General features: G+C 50.5%; 1 protein-coding gene across 4 annotated transcripts; it reads right to left on the bottom strand.

The window, feature by feature from the left end:
• Positions 1–1298: 1298 nt before the first annotated feature.
• On the bottom strand, positions 1299–21240 carry TMEM71 (transmembrane protein 71). 4 transcript variants are annotated; one of them, XM_054708351.1, is made up of 10 exons: positions 20941–21240; positions 19365–19446; positions 17675–17735; positions 17111–17323; positions 15384–15556; positions 11790–11975; positions 9667–9742; positions 6389–6450; positions 6238–6298; positions 1299–2482 (listed from the first exon to the last, which is right to left on the bottom strand). In XM_054708351.1, the coding sequence occupies exons 2-10, from the start codon at positions 19408–19410 to the stop codon at positions 2461–2463; spliced, it is 900 nt and encodes a 299-aa protein (XP_054564326.1). In that variant the 5' UTR covers positions 19411–19446; positions 20941–21240; the 3' UTR covers positions 1299–2460. The 4 variants fall into 4 exon arrangements, with proteins under 4 accessions (XP_054564326.1, XP_054564328.1, XP_054564327.1 ...); XM_054708353.1 differs by having other exon boundaries at positions 1299–2476; XM_054708352.1 differs by lacking the exon at positions 20941–21240 and adding an exon at positions 20190–20249.
• Between the last annotated feature and the right edge of the window lie 1897 nt (positions 21241–23137).

The following is a 23137-nucleotide window of genomic DNA, read 5'->3' as shown; positions in this document are numbered from 1 at the left end:
AGGTGCTTCACCAAAATAGCAGCTCTACCCAGGACCTGGTTACCGCTATAGAAGCCTCCACCAGCACAGGTCCTGAACTGGACCAGACAGTGTGTGGTATGTAGCCCTGTGTAAAGTTGTGGGGGAGTGGGGAGGAGGGAGGAGTCAAGGAGGTTGCCATCTGGAAAAACAAATAAGAATTACAGTCTCACTCGGCCGACGTGGCTCAGTGGTTGAGCATTGACCTATGAACCAGGAGATCATGGTTCAATTCCCCGTCAGGACACATGCCTGGGTTGCGGGCTTGATCCCCAGTGTGGGGCGTGCAGGAGGCAGCCAATCCGTGATTCTCTCCCATCATTGATGTTTCTATCTCTCTCTCCTTCTCCCCTCCTCTCTGAAATCAATAAAAAAATATATATATTTTTGAAAAGAATTACAGTCTCTTTGAAATGTCCTAAAGGAGTTGTGACCCAGGGCACAGGAGCAGGGAGGAAAGGGAGTCTCTGAATGACCCTGGGGGACTCCAGTGGCAGTGAGAGCTGAGGGGACTCTAGAAGGATGAGGGACAGGCAGGGGAGGGCATTGCCATCAGGGAAGGGCATGACCAAAGACAGGAGGTACCAGCGGACACGGCGAGAGGGGTCTGCCTCCCTGAAGCCTCCAGAAGGAAAAGAATGTTGCTGAGGCCTTGATCTTAGCTTCTGATGTCCAGAAATGTGAAACGATGAATCCATGACTGGTGGTGCGTAAGCCACTGGCTTGTGGCCATTTGTTACAGCAGATATGAGAAACTCATACAGTGTTCAATGAACCTCTTTCCTTCATGATTGCTCATATTGCTCAATCTTGCTGATGACTCCATTTATTATTAGTATACTAGAGGCCCGGTGCACGAAATTCGTGCACTGGGGGCGTGGGGGGGGGCGTCCCTCAGCCCAGCCTGCACCCTCTCCAATCTGGGATACCCCTCACAATCCGGGACTGCTGGCTCCTAACCACTTGCCTGCCTGGCTGCCTGATTGCCCCTAACCACTCTGCCTGCCAGCCTGATCACCCCCTAACCCCTCCACTGCTGGCCTGATTGACACCTAACTAACTGCTCCCCTGCCAGCCCAATCACCCCCAACTGCCCTCCCCTGCAGGCCTGGTCACCCCCAACTGCCCTACCCTGCTGGCCATCTTGTGATGACGTGGGGGCGGCCATCTTGTGGTGGCCATCTTGTGATGATGTGGGGGCAGCCGTCTTGTGATGAATGGGGCGGCCATCTTGTGATGATATTGGGGCAGCCATCTTTTGACGCAAGGGTCAATTTGCATATTACCTCTTTATTATATAGGATTTTTCAACCCCAAATGCACTAAATACAAATGACATAACAGTGATATTTTGACATTACCATTTTAAGCAAAGACAAATTTCTCCACATAAGTTTCTAGACAGAGAATTCCATATAGAACACAAGTGAACTGCCTGACACATTTGGGAACATGCCCCAAGCAGGCGGGGTGGAGAGGCGCGTCGGCAACCCTCATTGGTTTCGCAACGGCACCATCTTTCCATCTTTCCCAGCACTCTGGGGTTTGGCCTTTGTTTTGCCCTAAAGCAGTTTTTCTGTGTTTTTATTGTAAGAGCAATTTTAGTGAAAGGTTCTCAGGAACCCCAAGAAGGGTGAAAACTTGGTAAAAAAAAAAAAAAATGGTTCAAAATAAGAATATACCTTCCAACCTGACCTTGGGGTGGCGAACACACAGTACTATATACAGATGATGTATTATAGAATTGCACACCTAAAACCTATATAATCTTATCAACCAGTGTCACCCCAATAAATTCCATTAAAAATAAAAGTTAAAAGAAGAATGTACCTTCCAAAAAAATGGCTCTGTCCTGCCCCTTTTCCGTCAACCATCATCCACGGTCACCCCCCAATCCTGAGCCACTCCTTTAAGAAAAATGCTGACGTTTTCTACGTTAGATTTTAAGTATAAACTGCACTTAATTACGTCCATGTTGGTGTTGGTTCTGTAAACTTGCTTTCACTATTCAACTAAGGCAGCTGAGCGGAGGGCGGGCCCGTGTGGGCAGGCCCGGGAATCTGCATTGTCACAAGCTCCCCGTAGAATCCCCTGTTGATAATTCACGTGTGAGCACCACGGCCTCAGGGAATAACAGGACAATATTTACCCGGGTGGCCTCTCCTCTGCCACCTTTCCCAGTGCTTCCCTTTCCCACGGCTAGTATTTGCGACGGAAAGATGAATTAATATTGTTTTCACAAACACAGTACAATTTCACGAGGGCAAAACAGGGTTTTTTTTTAAAAAACACACACACATAACCCAATGAAAATGGTTTTTCCCGAGTGTCCAGTCGCTCACTCCCTTCCAGTAAAGCAGTTGATTCCAAGCAGACTGCAAATGGGACAATTTCCGGATATTCAGATTGAAGACATTCATCACAGGCACGCCTGAATGGTCGTCAGATTTTGGCAAACCTACGTCTGAGAAAGGAGACAGGAAATGCATAATTCATCCACACACACAGGAAGCGCGGTGTCTAATCACTGCGCACGCACGTGCACACTAGCTTGAATGATAACTAGGAAAGCAGAGCTTCAACATCCAGCAACTTTTTTTTTTTTCCTTAGCACTTCTCAGTTCTCTCTCTTCCCTCTGACAGGCTCCAGAGGTTTCGGCCCCTCATCCCAGCTCGCTACTTAGTGACCAGTGATGACCATTTCATATTGGTTTCTCACCCCACCCCTTCCACAACGGAAAAGCCCTAGGGTACCAAGTGGGGTTTTCCCATATTTCCACTCCCTAAAGTTTATTCATTCATTCACCAACTGTATAAACATGGCTCCCTGCATGTAAGCGTAGAGAGAACAGAGGTTACCCATTTTGCTACCCTGAAGCCATAAGTTGGCAAAATGCAGACTGCTGATGCGAACACAGCACTGGCAGGCTGGCAGGTGGGGTACCTGTGATGACCTTCATTTGAAAGGGACACTCTGGCCAATGGTGGACAATGTAGATTGTCCCCAAACTCACAGACTTTATTTTTTTATTTTATTTCTTTTGAGAGAGAGAGAGAGATATCAATTTGTTGTTCCACTTATTTATGCATTCATTGGTTGACTCTTGTATGTGCCCTGACCAGAGATTGAACCCGCAACCTTGGCATATTGGGACGATGATCCAACCAAGTGAGCTACTGGGCCAGGGCCCAAACTCAGACTTTAAATTTAAACTAGAAGCCTGGTGCACAGATTCGTGCACCGGTGGGGTCCCTCAGCCTGGCCCGCACCCTCTCGCAACCCGGGACTCCTCGGGGGATGTAGTACTGGTAGTGCGCGAAGTGGCAGGCGGCTGGGGAGGAGTCTGAGCCTGGGCCGGGTGCCGCGCTGCTCCCACGCACCCTGGCCCCTCTGCACCAGCCGCCGCCGCTGCTCAGTAGCGCTGCCGTGGAGGTGGCAGAGGCTCGCGCTGCCACAGCTGCGCTTGCCAGCCGTGAGCCCGGCACCTGGTGCCCGTTGGTCAGCTGAGCGGTGCTCCTGCTGTGGGAGCACACTGATCACCAGGGGGCAGCTCCTGCATTGAGCGTCTGCCCCCTGGTGGTCAGTGCACGTCATAGCGACTGGTTAACCAGTCATTCAGTCGTTCGGTTGTACGGTTGCTTAGGCATTTATATACATAGATAAGAAGCTGGTTGAGTAAGAATTGCATTACGGTAAGACAAGGGCTTGACTTGAGAAGAATAAAGTGCTCAAGAATTGGCACTGATCTGATGTACGGAGAGCGCAGGGAAAGTGGGAGGGCTCCTCCATCAATGTCTGCAGAACTGGGTTCCCAGCCCGCCCTCCACCTCCTCAGATCCTCGTCCTTGATTCTTGGAACAGACTAATGAGTCACTCTTGACCCCTGATGGTAATAACCACGTCTTTGGCTCATTAGTTTTGGGAGAGGTTTCTGGGTGAGGGAGGGGGTTGCAAAATCTATACCATATCGGCACAGAGCCCTTAGCGATAAAGTACTTTAAGAAACGATGCAGCAGAGACATTCAGTGTGATGAATATTTATGGCGTAGGTGCCATTTTCAAGGCGTTGAGATGGATGCAGAAGTGAAGTCGGAAGTCCTTGTTTTCATAGGTCTTAAAGGCAAGCGCGTGTGTGGGTGACACCTGGTGGGCGGGGAATTGGTAGCAGTGGAGAGGGAGCGAGAGAACAGGTTAAAATGTGCACACAGATAGCCAAAGAAGGGCCCTCACTGCAGAAATGAGGCTGGAGAGGAGGGTGTTTCAGGAGGAATCGTCGTCCTTGTTCTGATCTAATTACTTTCAGGAGAGAACAGATTAGCTCAGAACAGCAGGAGGTGCCCTGATGCCTGCAGGTCAGACACCAGCTCTTCCAGGAAACCTTCCTGCCCTTACTCCCCTCCCTTCCTGGTCTGGGGGGACCTCCCTCCTGGGGTTCCCATAGCCTCCTGCTAACTCTGTGCTTGCACTTCCCATATCCCAACTCCACCGTGCCCTTTCCACGTCCTTCTACCAGGGATGGGGAACGGCTGGCCCGCGGGCCGTATGAGGCCTGTGAAATCATGTGGTCTGGCCCTGCCAAGGCGTGAGGGGTGAGTTAGTGAGATGTTTGAGCAAATACAGCAGGCTAACGTTTAAGTCGATGAATTCGTATGGCCCCCGAATGATGTTCTAAATAGCCAAATGGCCCTGGGCAGGAAAAGGGTTCCCCACCCGGCGTTAGACTCTGCATTCTCAAGGCCCCGCACGCAACCCTGGCGCCTGGCGGCAGTGTCTGACCGTAATGAGACCACAGATGTCTTCTGGGCAGAACTGGGCGCCCAGCGCCGCACAGAGCACGTAAGTCCTGAAGACAGACCGAGGAGGCTCCGTGATGCCGCTCTGGGATCTTACAAACATCTTTCTACCATGTTCGCAGTCCATGTGCAAGGAGTGACCCGGAGAGGCTGCTGGAAGTGGGGCCCTCCCCCCACGCATTTGGAGTCGGGGGGGGCGGGGGGGGGGGGCCTGGCATCAGGTTGCATGCATCTGCTCTTTAAACCAGCGACCCCCACCCCCCGACTCTCGAGAGGGAGTCAGTTCATTGTACACGTTCATCTTAAAACCCATAGAGAAGGGGTGACAAACAGGAATGCCTTCACTTCTGAAAGTTGGGTTATGGTTTCGCAATGACTCCTCGGGTGGGAATCTTCTGTGCAGGCATTGTCTGTCGGCCAGGCCAGTCCTGACTACTGTGCCGACCTCACAGCTCACAAGCAGACCCGTGGCTAATGCCCCATGAGGTGGAGAGCCACCTGCAGCCAGGGGAGGTGGGGGAGGGGGACAGGTACCTTAGAAGAGCTTTAGACAAATGCCATTCATTTACCAGGACGAAGAGCAAGGCCTTCTCCGGTAACCGCAGGACCCAGTTTTCTAACCATCAGATTAGACAAAACTTAGCGATATGAGCGCCTGCACCCGGAAACCTGGAAGGCCAGGCGACTCAGGGGAAGCATCGCTTAAAGTGCCAGGAAATCGATATCGGCCGGAGCTCTCAACGAAATAAATCTCCGCTCCGCCTCACTGTGATCACAGAATTCACCGAGATCCCGTACCCAGGGCAGCGCAGCGCGGGAGAGCAAAGGCCTGCGGGCTCATTTGAATGCGGGGCCTCAGCCCGCAGCCCTGGGAGTTGGCCTCCGGCTGCTGCATGTGGAAGGAAAGGTAATTAACACAATCCATCTTGCAAGGGATGGGGCTTCACGGGCTGTTTGACATTCTGCGAGCCTCTCCCCCGGGGCCCCAGTCCCCCTTTGGAATATGCTGAGCCTGCAGCCAGCATCCAGGGCGATGGTCCCGTGCCTGAGGGAGGGCAGGGACATCTCCGTTGGTCACCGGGATCATTTCACGGGCAGGGCGCCAGCTATTGGGGAAGTGCTAAGAAAAAAGGCCTTCTTCATAGGATGTATTTTTAAAGTGCAGGGCTATGGATCTATTAAAGCCCTTCAGAACTATTTAAAAATTAACGCTCATATCATGTCCTAAGTCCTGCTGCCTTAAAAATGAACTCGGTCTATTTGATGTAAGGCTTCCGAGCCAGGCTCAGACTGCCAGATGTTCGTGGTACGAGCAGCCAGGGGCCTTTCCCGGACGTCCTCGCCGTCATCACGCAGGCCGGAGGGATCTGGGATTGCGGCTCAGGGTCACCTTGGCGCAGACGAGGGTAACGAGGCCACACTTACCGAGCGCAGGGCCCGGCTTTGAAGTAGCTGGCAAGGCTGAGCAGCAGGGACTTGACAACATCTTGGATGAGAGAGAGAAAATACATCAGAATGACCGACATTGGGAGGGAGTACAGGAAGCAGGGCGGCCATGCGGGAAACGGTGACTTACAGGCAATCGTGACGGTCAAGGAGCACGCGCAGACACCGGCTAGCAGTCCTCCCAGGAGCCACCTGCACCAACAAGACACAGGGGTCAGCAGAGTAACTGTGCGTTCCCGACCCGTGAGAGGCCCTTTCAGACTGACTACAGATGTACGGGGTCAACATTTACTATGAAACTACAGAGTCCCGGCCAGTGTGGCCCAGTTGGTTGGGCATCGTCTCATGCACCAAAAGGTCTCCGGTTCGAATCCCGTTCAGGGCACAGGCCCAGGTTGCAGGCTCGATCCCCAGGAGGAGGCGTGCAGGAGGCAATCCATCAATGATTCTCTCTCTCTCTCTTTCTCTTTCTCCTCCTTCCTCTCTTCCTAAAATCAATAAAAACATTTTTTTAAAAACTACAGTAATAGAGATAGTGTTGCATTGACAAAGGGAAAGAAACATAGATCAATGGAAGAGGAGAGACGGCTCAGAAAAAGACGCAAACAGAGAGAGCCGAATGATCTTGAACAGAGTTGCAAAAGCAGCCAATGGTATTGAAACAATTGTTATATCCACGTGCAAAGAATGAGCCTGCACATGTTCACTCCTTGACTCAAAATGAGTCATAGACTGAAATGGAAACCACAAAAGCCTGAAACTTCTAGAAGAAAAGCAAGGGAGAGCATCGGAGTGCCTCCTGCTTCCCAGCCCCGCCCCAGAAGCCTGTTAAACATCTGGGGTTTTGCCAGTCTGCTGAACGACTGTGTCACGGGGGAGCAGGGGGAGGGGGGGAGGGTTTCTTTTTGAAGAATAATATCTTCTTTGTTTTTGTGTTCAAACTATGAATTATTGAAAGAGATTACAAATACATACAAAGGAGAAAGGAAAATATAAAAAAACCCAACCCTCCTGAAGCAAGTGTCTAAATGCAGCTCACACTCAAGGGATGGGGAGTTAAGCTCTCCTCTTTTATATATATACTAGAAGCCCGGTGCACGAAATTCGTGCACGGCGGGGGGTTGTCCCTCAGCCCAGCCTGTATCCTCTCCAATCTGGGACTCCTGGAGGGATGTCCAACTGCCCTCTCACAATCCAGGACTGCTGGCTCCCAACTGCTTGCCTGCCCGCCTTCCTGATTGCCCCTAACCGCTTCTGCCTGCCAGCCTGATCACCCCCTAACCACTCCGCTGCCAGCCTGGTTGATGCTTAACTGCTCCCCTGCCAGCCTGTTTGCCCTCAACTTCCCTCCTCTGCCAGCCTGGTCACCCCTAACTGCCCTCTCCTGCAGGGTTGATCACCTCCAACTGCCCTCCCTTGCAAGCCTGGTCCCTCTCAACTGCCCTCCCTTGCAGGCCGGGTGCCTCCCAACTGCCCTCCCTGCTGGCCATCTTGTGGTGGCCATCTTGTGTCCAAATGGGGGCAGGATCTTTGACCACATGGGGGCAGCTATCTTGTGTGTTGCAGTGATGATTAATTTGCATATTACTCTTTTATTAGATAGGATATTGTTAATCCTCACCTGAGGGTATTTTTCCATTGATTTTTAGGGAGAGTGGAAGAGAGAGGGAAAGACAGAGAGAAACATCGATGTGTGAGAAACACATCGATTGGTTGCCTCCTGTAAACCCTGGATCAGGGCCCAGGCCAGGGAGGAGCCTGCAACCAAGGTACGTGCCCTTGACCGGAATCCAACCCAGGACCCTTTGGTCTGCAGGCCGACGCTCTACCCACTGAGCCACACCGGCTAGGGCTAAGCTCCCCTCTTAAGGGGAGGCATATCTATAGAAATTAACTTAAGAGGAATGTTCCGTTAACAGTCCCGTGACATAAAGGAAAGGGCTCCAGGATCAAGCAGGAAGTGCCAAGTTACTAGTAAAGAAAGCCGAACACGTCCCTCTCTACCTTATTTCACCGTGGCCCGAGCATGCTAAGGCACATCATGATCCTCCAGTGTGACATAGGAGGCAGGAGTTTGCAAGTTTATTTTTAACCACAGGACCGCGCCCCCCGGCCCCCGCCTCCCCGCCCCCCCATTTTTGTTCCTTGGTCCCATTGTGATCTAAAAATACTTCTCAAACCTCGTAATTATCTGGGAAGCTCATTTTAAAACATTGATTCCCGTTAGCTCTAAATTAGGATCTGAGGGGATGGGATCCAGGATGCTGTATATAAAAACACAACTCCCCTACGTGACACGAGGCATGTGACCCTCAAGAGGTGAGGGCAAGTAGCACTTTCAAAGAGCCCAGCTCCCTCCCTCTTTCCCTGATTCAGCAAATGCTGGTGAGCCCTGGAGCTGGGGATGCAGTAGTCGCGGAGTTCCCATTCCTGAAGGGAGAAATAGCTCATTAACACTTACCCACGTGCACATTTAATGAGTGCTCTGAAGAAAAGTAACGTGGGGTCTGGGTGACAGAGAGTGGTCAGGGGAGGGCTCTGTGATGATGTGACATTTGGAGCAGATTCCGGAAAGATATACGTGATGAGGCTTTTGGGAAAAGACTGTACTAGGCAACAGAGCAAACAGCAAGTGCAAAGGCACTGGGGCACGAGTGGGCTCAGCACAGGAGGGATGTGATCACTGGCCTGGAGACTCGCGCGAGAAAAGGACAGGACGGACATGCTTGACAGCGGGTAGAACAGAAACCTGCCTTTATTCGGGCAAGGGCGTTACGTGCTCTGAGCTGCTGCGTAGGCATCCCTGGAACAGAGCCTTTATGCTAGACAGCGGTCGGCAAACTCATTAGTCAGCAGAGCCAAATAGCAACAGGACAACGATTGAAATTTCTTTTGAGAGCCAATCTTTTAAAACATAAACTTCTTCTAACGCCACGTCTTCAAAATAGACTCGTCCAGGCCGTGGTATTTTGTGGAAGAGCCACACTCAAGGGGCCAAAGAGCCGCATGTGGCTCTCGAGCCGCAGTTTGCTCACCAAGGTGCTAGGACATAAAAATACAATGCGAAAGGTGGAGTCCCAGCAGGACACCCAGTCCCCTGGTGGGAACCTTAAGTGCCCTTGAACTCCAGGCAGAGGTACTTGGTCTGAATTTGTAACAAAGAGTCACAGAGGATTTAAACCAAGGATGATACATAGTAACCTCCAATTTCTAGCACGATTCCCTGGCTTTTGTATGCTTTGGGAGATGATGAGAGGAGGGAGCACTTATCACGGATAGACAAACGATGACATCCCAACCGCAGAGCTACCTGGAAATGCTTTGTGGAATAAGGCAAGTGAATCACCCATCCGTTAACAGCTTCATTCATTATGAATCACCACCGCATGGAGACAGAATCGGAATTACCTCGCACATGCAGACATGGCCAAGCACGCAGCAAGCAGAACTGTTTGAAAGGAGATCTCTCCCAACAAACTGGTTTCTAAGAGGAAAAACAGAAGTGAATGAATTAGAGGTCATTGCTGGTTAAGCAATCTTGGAACAGCGGAATCGTAGTAAAACTTCTCTTCCACACACCGAGAAGGAAGTGTTCGGATGTGTCATCCCAAACAACTTGCCAGAAGTAACAAGATAAAATCATCAAATGCTAGAAAAATTCTAGTTCCCATTCTTGTAGGGAGAAATTGCCAATCATTCTCTCCCCCCCGCCCCCTATCATTAAAAATAAATGATTATGCCCCATAAGGAATTTGGGGCCTTCCTTTCACGTTGATGTTGGGGGAAGGGTTTGTAGACTGTATGCTAATGTCGAAAATCGCGCTCTGATGCTGCCTGCATTTGGGGAGTGCCGTGTCACTCACAGAGCCCTCGTACACCGGTTCATTCAATCAACACGACAAACCCAGGAGGAGGAACCATTGCCCCACGTTCTGAAAACGAGGAGACCGAGACGAGAGGAGTGATGAAATGTGTCCAAGGTCACACAGCGATGAGGGGCCGGAGCCAAGGCTGAAAAACCCCATCCAGCCAGAACACAATGTTTCGTCTGAAGGGAAAGGGAATTTGCAACTTTGCACACGGGGCGTCTCTACAGGGCAAAAAACGGAGCATGGATCACGAGCTGCCTGGCCTTGCAAAACCCTTTGCTATCAACACAGTAGTTGCTGTTGAGCCACAGTGGGGAAGACGGCAAGGGGGCCAGCAGGGATAAGCCTGGGTTGAACCAAGCAGAACCCCGAGCAGCGTTTTAGCCACCTGAAAGCAGTCAGAGCCGTTGGAGGGTTACCGCGGGAAGAGGAGAGGAACGTAGAAACAGGCCCAGCCCGTGTGCCCAGTGCTCCCAAGCCCCAGGTCTGGGGTCGTTAGCAAACAGGACACAGGATGCTCAGTGCTCCACCGCGTGCTGTGCGTCACGGTCAGGTGGGACTCCGATGCTCTCCGTTTAGGACGAAAAGGTTGAGTTTTGGAGGCCGGGGGCGGGGGGAGGGGGAGAACCTGGTCTCTGAGGCCCAGCTGACAGGTGGGGAGCGGGGCGTTGGACCTCGGGAAGCGGATGCCTGGGCCCCATGTGGCGCCGCGTGCACACGTGAGCAATACGATGTTAGCAAAGCACAGACGAAGGGATGAGCTTGCTGAGTTTATTCCGGATTGGCTCCGACGGGAAACCCCAACCGCTTTCCGTCTTTGCACTTTTCCTTGCCAGGGACATAGCATTAAAGGACACTTTTCTTTTTTCCTCACATGGAATGTGTCAAATACAAAGCAGAGTATGAAGCTAGAATAACAGGCACCTGTATATGCACTGCCCAGATTTAATAAAGCTTAACATTTTGCCAAATGTCTTCAGGGTTATTGAAAAGCAAACAAGCCCGGATGGCGTGGCTCAGCGGTTGAGCGGTGACCTATGAACCAGGAGGTCACGGTTCGCTTCCTGATAGGGGCACGTGCCCGGGTTGCAGGCTCGATCCCCAATGTGGGGCATGCAGGAGGCAGCCAATCAGGGATTCTCTCTCATCACTGATGTTTCTATCTCTCTCCCTCTCCCTTCGTCTCTGAAATCAATAAAAACACATTTAAAAAAACAACACCAACCAACCAACCAACCAACCAAATAAAACACTGCCGATCCAGTCCCACCGATGCCTGAAAGGCAGGCGTCCTCACACTACGGCCCGCGGGCCACGTGCGGGTGTTTTTGCCGTTTTGTTTTTTTACTTCAAAATAAGATAGGTGCAGTGTGCATAGGAATTGGTTCATAGTTTTTTTTTAAACTATAGTCCGGCCCTCCAGCGGTCTGAGGGACAGTGAACTGGCCCCCTGTTTAAAAAGTTTGAGGACCCCTGGGACACCCGGAGGCAGTCACCCCCTCTGTGAACGCATCCCACGGGGCCGGCAGCACCCCAGGTCCCCCCTCCCCTTCCCCCCGGCAGGGCGATGCCCCTCCTCAGTGTGAGGCAGTCCTCTACCCTACGCCGCTCTCGGCCCTGGAGGAAGGATTATGTGGGTGTGGCAAAGATGAAAACACTCACTTGAATGATCCAAAATGCCCCCTTGGAGATGCTCAGCAGCCGTCCCCCGGGGCTGCAGGGTCCCTCGGAGGGGGTCTTTTCTGGGAGTCTCAGGCGTGACGTGGCCGGAGGAGGAGGCCGCCACGGACTGTGCATCCGGCCGCTCCGACGCCCAGTCATCAGTCGGCGCACAGTCACAATCACCGCCTGGAAAGGCAGAGGCTCCGTATGCGTGTGTGCACACGTGTGTGCGTGCGCGTGTGCGTGTTCGGTGACCCTCGATGCACTGTAGCTAGTGATGGTGACAAGAGTGACGCCACTGGAGTCGGACGGGACATGGACCCCTAGCGGAGATGGCACTTGCAGCTGCCATCATCCTTGGACGTTGAGAGGAGGGTCTTCAGCGCAGAGACCTGCGAAGGCCGGGGCGCGACGGTCTGGTGACGGACGCCAGGGCCAGTGTGGTGAGACCAGGGCCCACGGGACCGAGGGGAGCCCGGGGGAGCAGGAAGCTGGGAACGCAGACTGGGGGCAGGTCACAGGGTTGGACTCCGGCTGAGGAGTCTGGAATGTACGCCACAGGCCCCGAAGTGATGGAGTGATGGGATGTCTGCAGGGCCAGTGACCAAGGAGATAACGGCGGGGGGGAGAAAGACTGAGGCTTCCCACAAGGGTTGTCCTCTGAGAAGACCCCAGAGATCTGCTGATATAGGGCATGGTGCCTATAGCCAGCAACACGGTATTTTAGGCTCCGAAAAACTTGTCAGCAGGGTAGCTCTTACACTGAATGTTCTTACTACGAAAATCAAAGAAACCAAAACAAGCCACAAGGGGGATGCGAGGAAACGCCTTGATGTGTGGGATGTCACCTTGATGATGGGGATGGTGCCATGGGTGTTTGCATATGTCTGGACTCATGGAATTAGATATATTAAACATGTACAGTCCTTCACATAGCCCTCAGACCTCAACAAAGCTGCTTAATGAAAAGACGAGGCTAAGTGGTCAAGTTACGGCAGACGTGAGAAGGAGCTGGGAACTCTCATGGCTGATTATGTAGTCAGGAGTGGCGCCTAATTAAGATCTGGACAGATGCGGGTGAGGCTGCCACGACAAAGAAAACTGTCCTGTCCTGTGTCAGTGCCCAAGGCTGCCCTGCTGAGCTTGTGCCACTGCCACTGAGAGCTGGAGGAAATAGAAAACTGTATCCTACGTGGAATTCTGGAAATCCTACACAGGATTTTTTTAAAAGAAAAGATGGCATTAAGGAGGGAAGCCACAAAAAAATCTTAGCATTAAAAAAATGGTCAAGGGTTTTTCATCGCTGAAAACACATGTTTTGCCCCCAACTGACATTTAATTTTTCCTCCGCCCTTCATAATAAACGAAAGGGTCATAATGCAGAGACGTGTAGGCGGTTAGCTCTCCGGTGTTAGATTTGAAGATATCCTGTTTCCCGGGCTCGTGTAGCATCGTTTACTTCTGTCTAGAAGGCTGGATCTGCTTCTTCCCAGCACATTTCCATCCCCTCTGCCTGCAGAGTGGGCATTGCTGTTGGCTACAGAAGGAAACAAAGCCACACACAGAAGCTCCCAGCGAGGATATTCACGGGAGAGGCAATGATGAGCCCAGAGAAAACCGCAGACCTCCAGCTGGGATGCCTGCCTGAGGCCAACTTGCCTTTCTGTCTCAGGACTGGCAGACAGAGAGCGGGGAGTCCCCACCCGTCCTTCCTGCGTGAGTGAGTCCTCGACCCATTTCAGTGTGACTCAGGGGCCTCCTCCAGGAATGCATCCCCCACCGCAGACCTGGGGCCCAGGGAGCTGCCTGAAGAATGAATTGCAACTAATGAGGGGAGGGGTCTCAACACAGCTGTGAAAGGGGTGAACCGAGGATCACCAAAATAGGCAACGACCAAAAAAAAAAGAAAAATTCTTTCAGCCTGAAAAATGAAGCAAGAGAAAATGAGGGGAAGTGAGTTTTGATTGCATCCATTGCCCAGAGAGAAAACAGCAAAACAACCTAATTTTGAATTCTTGAGTCTTTCTAACTAGGCCACATTTCCAGAGAAAAAGAAATTGCTGATCAAAGTCACGGGGCCTTGGGTAAGTGCGGAGAACAAGAAGACTGGGGAGAGCTGATCACAGTTGACAGCTGAGCTGAGAGATCTGCAAGCCCTGTGTGGACCCCGACTGACGAATCACCGACTTTGGAGGGGGCGGTTTGATTCGCTGCATTTAGAAGACATTTGGAAACCTTGGGAATTTTTAACAAGGTATCTCAAGCATGTGCAGCGCCGCTGTGGTCCAATTGCTTTAAAATTGTTTGGACATATTTTGAAGAGGCAACCATGGGAAAACTAGATGTGAATTCCCAAATCTGGGAAACACTGCCTTCGGAACAGTGATTCCCAAACTCTAGTCCTCCAAGCACCAGATTCCTGGTTTTTGCCATATCCCAGAGCCTGCTTACCCCTAGGCATTTGGTATTCTCCTCTAACTGTCCCAATAAATACCCATTGTTTCCTTCCTACTAGTAAAAGTAATTATAACGACAAATTCCTGAGTATCAAGCATTGAACTATGCCTATCTTTATTGTTCCTTTGAATATTAAAATATGCTTTGAGTTTCCATTACTATGTTTTATATGCATATATGTACATATTATACATACATATTTACCTATAATAATTTATACTAATAAAAGGGTAATATGCTAATTAGACCAGACATCTTCCGGACATCCTTCCGGACATCCTTCCAGACAAAGCCATGGTGGCGGGGGGCCGAGGCAGAGGCGGTTAGGGGCGACCAGGCCAGCAGGGGAGGGCAGTTAGGGGCAACAGGGCTAGCAGGGTAAGGCAGTTAGGGGCGACCAGGCCGGCAGGCAGAGTGGTTAGAGGCGATCAGGCAGGCAGGCAGGTGAGCGGTTAGGAGCCAGTGGTTCCGCATTGTGAGAGGGATGTCTGACTCCCGGTTTAGGCCCAATCCAACCAGCAGTTGGACATCCCCCAAGGGGTCCTGGAATGGAGAGAGTACAGGCGGGGCTGAGGGGACCCCCCCCCCCGACCTGTGCACGAATTTTGTGCACTGGGCCTCTAGTATTATATAATGTGCATTACATAATACATGCATATGGTATATCTAATATATACATACACATTTCAATAGGAATATGCTGATATGGATTATAATATGTAAATATATTATTATCACACTATCCATACATATCTTGTTTAAAAATGAAAAAAACTGAGAGTTGGCCAAGTTAAGTAACTATCACAATGTACCCACACAAGGCCCTGAACTCCGACTCCAGCATTCTCCCTCCACCCACATCCGTGCAGAAAGGACACCTTGGAGATGTGCATGTATTTTCCAGGTTTAATCAGCTTGCTAATTTATGCACATAAATTCTAGGCTATCTTGCAGGACATGGACACACATGTATTTGGGTCACATGAGTAGTGTGGAGAGAGCTGCAGGTGAATTTTTTTAATGTGGCCCATCCTCTGCTGAAACGACTGTGGTCTCCGGAGCTGACACTGGTCCAGGACCAGGCGTCGTGGCGCCCGCTGGGAACTGTCTCACTAGGGAAAGGAGGGGCAGACTCACCACTGTCGCTGCAAGGGTGCGCGTCCAGCCTGCTGGCTCCCTCCAGCCAGATGGCCTCGCCCGGGGACGAGTCGGCATCCCCGAAGATGCTTCCCTGCAGCCAGGATCTAGGGGCCCCGAGGCGGAGGAGAGAAGAGAAGGAGCGGCGGGCTCTCTTTTTCTTCCTAAATACCCTGGGGAGAGAGGAACGCAGCATGGTGGGTAACGAAGAGCGGTCACCCCCAGGTTCAAGACAGAGGGTTTGGTGGGAGTGCATTGAGGAACAGAGCCCCTCCCTCGCATCCAGGTCCACGAAGCTCGCTCGTTTTACTTGTTCCCTTGTTTAGTTCCACAGCAGTTCCTTCCGTTCCCGGGTGTGCCAGGTGCTTGGATCAAAGTCAAGGAAGCCAAGATGAGAGACAAAACCTTGGGCCCTAGCAGGTTTGGCTCAGTGGATAGAGCGTCGGCTTGCGGACTAAAGGGTCCCGGGTTCGATTCCGGTCAAAGGCATGTACCTCAGTTGCAGGCTCCTCCCCAGCTCCGGGCCCTGGTCGGGTCCCGTGCAGGAGGCAACCAATCGATGTGTTTCTCTCACATCAATGTTTCTCTCTCTGTCTTTCCCTCTCTCTTCCACGCTCCTTAAAAATCAATGGAAAAATATCCTCGGGTGAGGATTAAAAAATAATAAAATAAAATAAAAGACACAACCTCGGGTGCCAGCAGCACACAAGCTAGTGTGGGAGGAAGACAAGAGCAGCGAGGCGGTGGCTAAGGCTTTCCCGGAGCTCATTCTGCGCCGGCGTCTGCTCTGGTGGCTGATGGGTAGTAACTCACACCGTCCTCAGAATGGCCCTGCGAGGGAGGCACCATGGGGACCCCATTTTTCAAATCAAGAAAATGAAGCACAAAAAGGTTGGGAAACTGGTCTGAGGTCACAGCTGAGAGGCAGACCCAGGCAGCCGGGCTCCGTCGTCTCTGCTCTGTTCCTGCGTTACGGAGGGGCGGGTGCTCTGACAGCTGAGCCAGGGGTGCTGGCTGAGAGCACCAGGCGTAGGAGCAGAGGGGGCCACAGCTCATCGGGAGTCCAGGGAGGTTTGCGAGAGAGGCGAGCTCTGAGCTGGTCAGGATGGTCTGACCTGTTCGGTGAGGCACAAGAAGGTCCCTGCCCAACAATCCGTCCTCTACCTTGTAGCCAGTGTTACCTGGCTCTGGAGAAATCTGACAGTCTGTCCATGGTTCCTCTTCATCTACTTAGTCTGGAACGCGACCCCTCCACGCAGCCCCTGCTTCTGTGCCCAGTCTTCTCTCTTGCAGACCAGCCCTTCTGACCCTGAGCTGTATTTCCACCAAACTACTTGCATCGGGGTCTCTCAGAACTCTCTTCGGAAATCTCCTTTCCCGCTTCTATTTTAATTGACGTCTGCATCTCTCAAGACTCTCATCAGTCATCACCATCTCTAGGAAAAGTGTTTTAACCTGCCCCCCACCCCAGCTAAAATCTGCCTTCTTCCTGTTCCCCTCATCCCTCCCCATTTAGACTTCTACCTCAGCGCCTGCATCAGATCACCGCTTCTGTTATTTCCATGTCTGCTCTACCTGCCCCTTGTTAGCCTCTGTGCTTCCACAGCCTGGAGCAGGAATGGGCTCCTCATAGGTGAACGTTGAGTGGGCGGATGAATGAACAAATGAGTGAATAATTGATGGCTGGATGGGACTTTGGATTTTTCCAAGTAATATTTCCTACTTACCTAACTGAGTTCTCTTTGTACATCACACTGGTCTGGGATGGGCTCAGTGTGATGTTGCCATCTCTGTCGCAGAGGAAACTGTCCTCTGTCCAAATGTAGTAGCCATTGGTGAGGAGCCTGGGACTTCGGCGACAGGGAAGGTAGGAGCCTGTCAGGGGATCCAGGGAGCAGCAGCCAAAGGAACTGTCACCAGCCAGGAAATCACAGGCAAAGCTAAACAGGGAGGAAGGACATATGCAATGGAAAGTTACTTGGCCACCAAAAAGGTATGGAATCTTACCATTTACGACAGCATGGATGGACCTGGAAAGTACTACGCTAAGTGAAACAAGTCGGTCCGAAAAAAAGACAAATACCATGATTTCACTTCTATGTGGAATCTAAAGAATAACGTAAACGAACAAGGCAAGTCTTCGTTTTGTATGTGCACAAGACAAAAGATATATACCCATACCCAACTGGACGATACCAAAAATGAATGTTTTTAAACCAGGAACACAACAAAATAGTGCATCCAGGAGGAGAATTTGATTGACTTTTCTTGTAAAGAGCCCCATGGAATACCTTGGGAAAATGCACGTGGGAGACAGCTCTCCAGCAGATTCTCTCTTGGACCCGGAGGAACCTGCACAAGCCAAGGAGAGAGAAGTAGATGTTTATCACCCTCACCAGCACCCACGCTGCGAACAGTGGCGGCGCGAATCGGAAGGTGCTAATAGCTGATGTCCGGGCCTCTGCAGAGACTCCAGCTGGGGCAGCCATCCAGCAAAAGGGCTCTAACACAACCTGTCACCAGGTCCCCACAGGAAGCTAAAATAGTGTAGGTAGGAGCTTCTGTCTCCTGTGCCTTCTCCTGCTCACCATGCCTTTAGAGGCCCCTCAGGGCAGGATGAGGCAACAATATGCCATTAGCATCCAACTGCCCCAAGAAAAGCAGGGGGACAGCATCTTGTGCTGAGCTGGAGAAAACAGAAACCAACTGCCCCATGCGCTGGTTGTTTTAGCGACTCAGTATTTCTGAGGGATCGGGCCTCTGCTCTGAAGCGCTCTCAACAGCGCACTTTAAGGCACTTGCATTGTACAATAATGAGCAAAAGGCATTTGTGGAGGAAAAATAAAGTTTGGTTTCATATAAAAGATCTTCTAATGTAGGAAGTATTCTTAATGAAGAAGCAAAGGCATCTATCCATTCGTTCCAGGTTAAGCAAAAGTGGGGCGATGGATTTCCATTGGGGAAAGTTGTCGTTCATTGATGTTCTGAACGCAGACTTTTGCATTCTACAGAAATGCTGGGAGTACTTCTACTCGACAGGCTCAGTGCAACTTGATCCCATTACTGACCATTAATAGCTACGCAGCGAGAGGAATTGCGACGTTTGGCTGGGCTGACTGATTTATGAAAGGAAGATGCGGGACATAGACACTCGCGATACTGCTCCACCACAAGACAAAATACTGCCATTTGTGACAACATGGATGGACCTTGAGGATATTATGCTACGTGAAAGAAGTCAGCCAGAAAAAGCGAAGAATCCTATGATTTCACTCGTATGTGGGATATATTCAAACTGAAACTCATGGGCACAGGCAGCAGCGTGGTGGCAGCCAGAGGGACGCGGGTGGGGAGATGGGGAGTGGAGGGGGACTAAGATAGGGTGACGGAAGAAGGTTTGATTTTGTGGGGGGTGGGCACACAGTGCCATATACAGATCATGCATCACAGAAATCTACACTTGAAACCTACACGATCCCATTAACCAACATCACCCCCATAAAGTTAATAAAACTAAAAAGAGAGAAAATAGTAGGTGTGTGAGGGAGGGTTGGAAGCCGGGTTTGGGGGAGAAAATAACCAGAGGAAGGAACTGGAAACCACTACCGTTTTAACAAGTTACGCCCTTATTTTCTGCAAGTAGCTGTCAAAATCATTCAGTGTGTGTTTTTTTTTTTTTAAATAGACAAACAGTTTTGCATCTTAATAGTAGCAGATAAACAATCTCCTTTCACAACTATGCATCGGCATCTAAAAAAAAATGGTGACTTTTTTTTTTTTTCTACTAAAAGGAGAAAATATCACGTTCCTCTCAAGGAAAGAGACGAAGTCAAACTCATTGCCAAAGTGAACACTGGCATTTCAGAAGCACAGGCTCCCGACAGATGGTTAATGGCACGAGTATCAGCAAAATCAAAGCAAGGAAATTGCTCAAAGAAGTCTAATCATTCAGAAGATAATTGCGTATCGCAATCCGCCCACATTGACTTGCCACCGGTGTTGACATCAGTGGAGATATTCGGTACATCTTGGGAAGGCTGCTTGTTCAGACTTCACAGATTTTCTGCAAAAGACATTAAAAAAAAAAAGGTGGACTATATATTAAAAATAGAAAAGTGATGCCAAAACAGATGGCATCTACTAATTGCACTGGTCGGATTTGTATGCTGAAATAAGGCAGAGATACTGGGTGGGAGGCAGGGGACCGGATTGAAGGACCCCTGGGGTTATCCCTGTTCTACTTTCTCCATTGTCTTGCTCAGCGCATCTAAATGTTGTTTTTGCTGTGTGTTTTTTCTGTAAATAAGATCAACATTTTATTTGGGAAAGCTAGACTTGCAAAGGTTGACTTGTCAGCAAAATAAAAACAATAAAAATGAGTTCTTTGATTAAGAACATGGGAGGACATCTGTAATAGTATCAACAATACATTTTTTGAAATCTGAACAACAACAACAAAAAAAGATTGGTCCTCGGGCCCTCTAAATAAACTCATTTATACTGTCATCATCCAAAAAACATCCATCTCGTTATCAAGTTTCAAATAGTGCGTGGGACTGGTGTCTGCCCCTCACCCAACACCCTGGCCCACTGACAGGAGTCGCAGAAAAGGCCAGTGGTCTTTCCCACTTGCTATCAGCCTGGACATTCCTGAGCTTCGTAAGCAGAACTGCACTAAAAATAGTCCAGCACCGGGCAGATTTCAAAACGCGGTTCTCGAGAACATACTCTGTACATTCGCATTTACAACTTAAACACATCCCCAAGTGCGCCCAGCATGGGAACGATGATCATTTACCGACTCACCACGCAGATCTGCCTTCTGTTAACTATTAAACCGTGTAGGCATCGCTGTCCTAACAGCTTTCTAAGGTAGGACTGGATGCTTTTCTGATCCACCACCTCTGTTCACATTTAAAAAATGTGATAACTTAGCCATGCGTTGTTTTTGCTGCTGTGACCCGCAGCATCGACCCAGGATAATTCTGTAGCTCCAGATGGATTCTTCCAGGAAATCATATGCAAAACCTGTTTGAAAACATTGACCCTGGCTTATCCAGCCCTTCAGGTAAGTCAGGAGGACTGCCTGGCACTCCTTGCACGATTTTGAAATCAAAGCACACATTCAGAGAGCTCACTTGCTTGGAATATAGATAATTGTGTCTCACGGTAACGGAATAGCATGCCACTGGTCCTTTGACTTTTGATCACTATCGTATGAGCATGTCCAGCCCCAATGGCCCTGTGTTAGCTTCCCCCGAGCACTCAGTTCAATTCGGAGCTCACGGGTCCTGCAGTGACAGCAGGGTCCTGCGGCCGTAGCCTGCGAGTACCCGCGGCGGCGAGGACAGCAGCCCGTGAACAGTGAAGTGAGCGTTAGTGGCTGGGAAGAAGACGCCAGTGAACAGCTCTCAAACTTTTCCAGAAACAGATCCTGTCTACCAGTTCCCTCAAAGCAACAGATCTGTTTGGGAAAGTCATTTGCCCACACACGTCCTTTCCAAAAGGGAGCTCCCGTCTTTCCTTCCGATTGACAGATAATACATAAAATAGTTACTGAAAGCCGAAGCCTCCCGAGCCGGACGATCAGCGGAGAAATCCAGGACGTAGCGGCTCTTCAGCTGCCACCAACGCAGGACTGTCAACAGACGCAGAGGTCGCTTGAGGGAGGGAAGTCCCACCTTCCCCCTCCTTCTCAGCGAGGCCCTCACGGTGCAGGGGCAGGGGCAGGTGTTGGCAGAATTTCGTCCTCGGCTGCTGCTAGTTCCTTTGGCTGTTTCCTAGAACTAGAAGGGCATGTAGTTCTTGGGAAAGTCTGCCTTCGAACCGTTCTTGTTTTCGTTCAAAAGCAGCCTGCGAAACCAGGGCTGGGCGGCAGGATGAGGTCACACTTCCTGTTGGGCTGAGTGACAGTCTCACCGGGGAGCATGGTGGAGACTCAAGATTGTCTCCTGGGCCAGCCACGGGGGATGTGGATACAGCAGACCGCCAGGGAGACGCTTTTCTGAGCTCACTGGGCACCCCCAGCTGCGTGAGCATAAGAAACACTCAGACAAGCCACACTTCCTGCTGCTCGTCTTCTGGCCATTTTCAGTATGGATCGTTGCATACCAGTGCTCTGTTCCAATCAATAAGGTTTATTGGTGATAATGCACTGATGCTATGACATCCAGAATGCTATTGACTACCAGGAGCTCGATCTGGGGGAATGTCAGCACTGGGACTGGGTTGATCCAGCAAACAGCGGGCTTTACAGGAAACTATCTATGGGTGGCAGTTCACACTCTATATCTTAGTTTGCATTCTGTATTTACATTGTAGTGGAGCTCAAAGAACTTGATCTTGGTGGGTCCCTGCAGATCTCTGCTGTTGCAAGGGATCCAAGAAAAACATACATTCCAGCAACAGTGAGGCGCATGGCGTCATGGAAAAAGTGTGGGTTTTGGAGCTGCATAGACTGCGATGCAAACTCTGTCCTCCACAGATTTGTGACCTAGCCTGTTTGAGCTGCAGTTTTCTCCGTGATACATGTAAGGGTGTATATTTCAAAGGATGGCTTGGAGAATGAAAGGAGAGAAAAGGAACGAGAAATAAGTGAGTCCAGTCTACGGCCATACCACCCTGAACGCATCCGATCTCGTCTGATCTCAGAAGCTAAGCAGGGTCGGGCCTGGTTGGTACTTGGATGGGAGAAATAAGTGAGTCCTCGGCTCAGATGTGCAAGGTGGGTTCCTTATTCATTTCCTGTAAACCCACTTTGGAGGCCCCAGTGGGTCAGCCTGGCAGAAACGTTCATCTCATTTTTTTTTCTTGGGTTCCCTTTCCCCCTAAGGTGATGCTACAGGCAGGATCTTGTTAGGAGAGCCTGCTAGCCTGTGGCAGGCAGCTTTCAAAGATGGCCTTCAAGGATCCTTGAATAATCTCCCCTCCCTCGTGAAGGTGGGCTGAAGCTAACTTCTCCTGAATAGAATGAGGCAAAAGTAGTGGGTTGTAACTTACCATGATGAGGCTACAAAGGACTGCGGCTCTGTCTTGCTAGACCTCTGTTACCTTCTTGGTTGGCACACTCTGATGACGCAAGCTGCCATGTTGGAGAAGCCTGCATGGCAAAAGCCTGATGGTTGTCTCAAATGCCTATAAGGCCCTGAGGCCCTCAGCTTAATAGCCAGGAATGCAGCCCTAGTCGGTTTGGCTCAGTGGATAGAGCGTCGGCCTGCGGACTAAAGGGCCTTGGTTGCAGGCTCCTCCCAGGCCCAGGCCCTGGTTGGGGCTCATGCAGGAGGCAAACAATCGATGTGTTTCTATCACATTGATGTTTCTCTCTCTCTTCCACTCTCCCTAAAAGTCAATGGAAAAATATATCCTGCCCTGGCTGGTTTGGCTCAGTGGATAGAGCATCGACCTGGGGACTGAAGGGTCCCGGGTTTGATTCCAGTCAAGGGCACATGCCTGGGTTTCGGGCTCGGTCCCCAGTAGGGGTGTGCAAGGAGGCAGCCGATCAATGATTCTCATCATTGATATTTCTATCTCTCTCTCCCTCTTCCTTCCTCTCTGAAATCAATAAAATACATTTAAAAAAAGAAAGAAAAATATATCCTCAGGTGAGTATCAACAACAAAAGAAAATGAGCAGGAATGCAGCTACCCGCCCCAGCTACCACTTTGATCACAGCCTGTGAAACACACGAAAGCTGAGCAGCCCGTTTAGTGTTGCCCAGATTTCTGCCCCACTGACACTGTTCGATCATCAGTGGT

The sequence above is a fragment of the Eptesicus fuscus genome, chromosome 19, assembly GCF_027574615.1.
Source record: "Eptesicus fuscus isolate TK198812 chromosome 19, DD_ASM_mEF_20220401, whole genome shotgun sequence".
Classification (NCBI taxonomy): Eukaryota; Metazoa; Chordata; class Mammalia; order Chiroptera; family Vespertilionidae; genus Eptesicus; species Eptesicus fuscus.
The sequence above is the reverse complement of the archived record's forward strand: the minus strand, read 5'-3'. Positions and strand labels throughout refer to the sequence as shown.

What these genes read in the sequence shown, in the direction of transcription:
- TMEM71 (XM_054708351.1), bottom strand. Translation starts at nt 19,410, where the DNA reads ATGTACCGAATATCTCCACTGATGTCAACACCGGTGGCAAGTCAAT. An exon ending in AACACCGGTGGCAAGTCAAT is followed by an intron (nt 17,736 to 19,364) that starts GTGGGCGGATTG and finishes TGGCTTGTGCAG; the next exon opens with GTTCCTCCGGGTCCAAGAGA. An exon ending in CCCACGTGCATTTTCCCAAG is followed by an intron (nt 17,324 to 17,674) that starts GTATTCCATGGG and finishes CTCCCTGTTTAG; the next exon opens with CTTTGCCTGTGATTTCCTGG.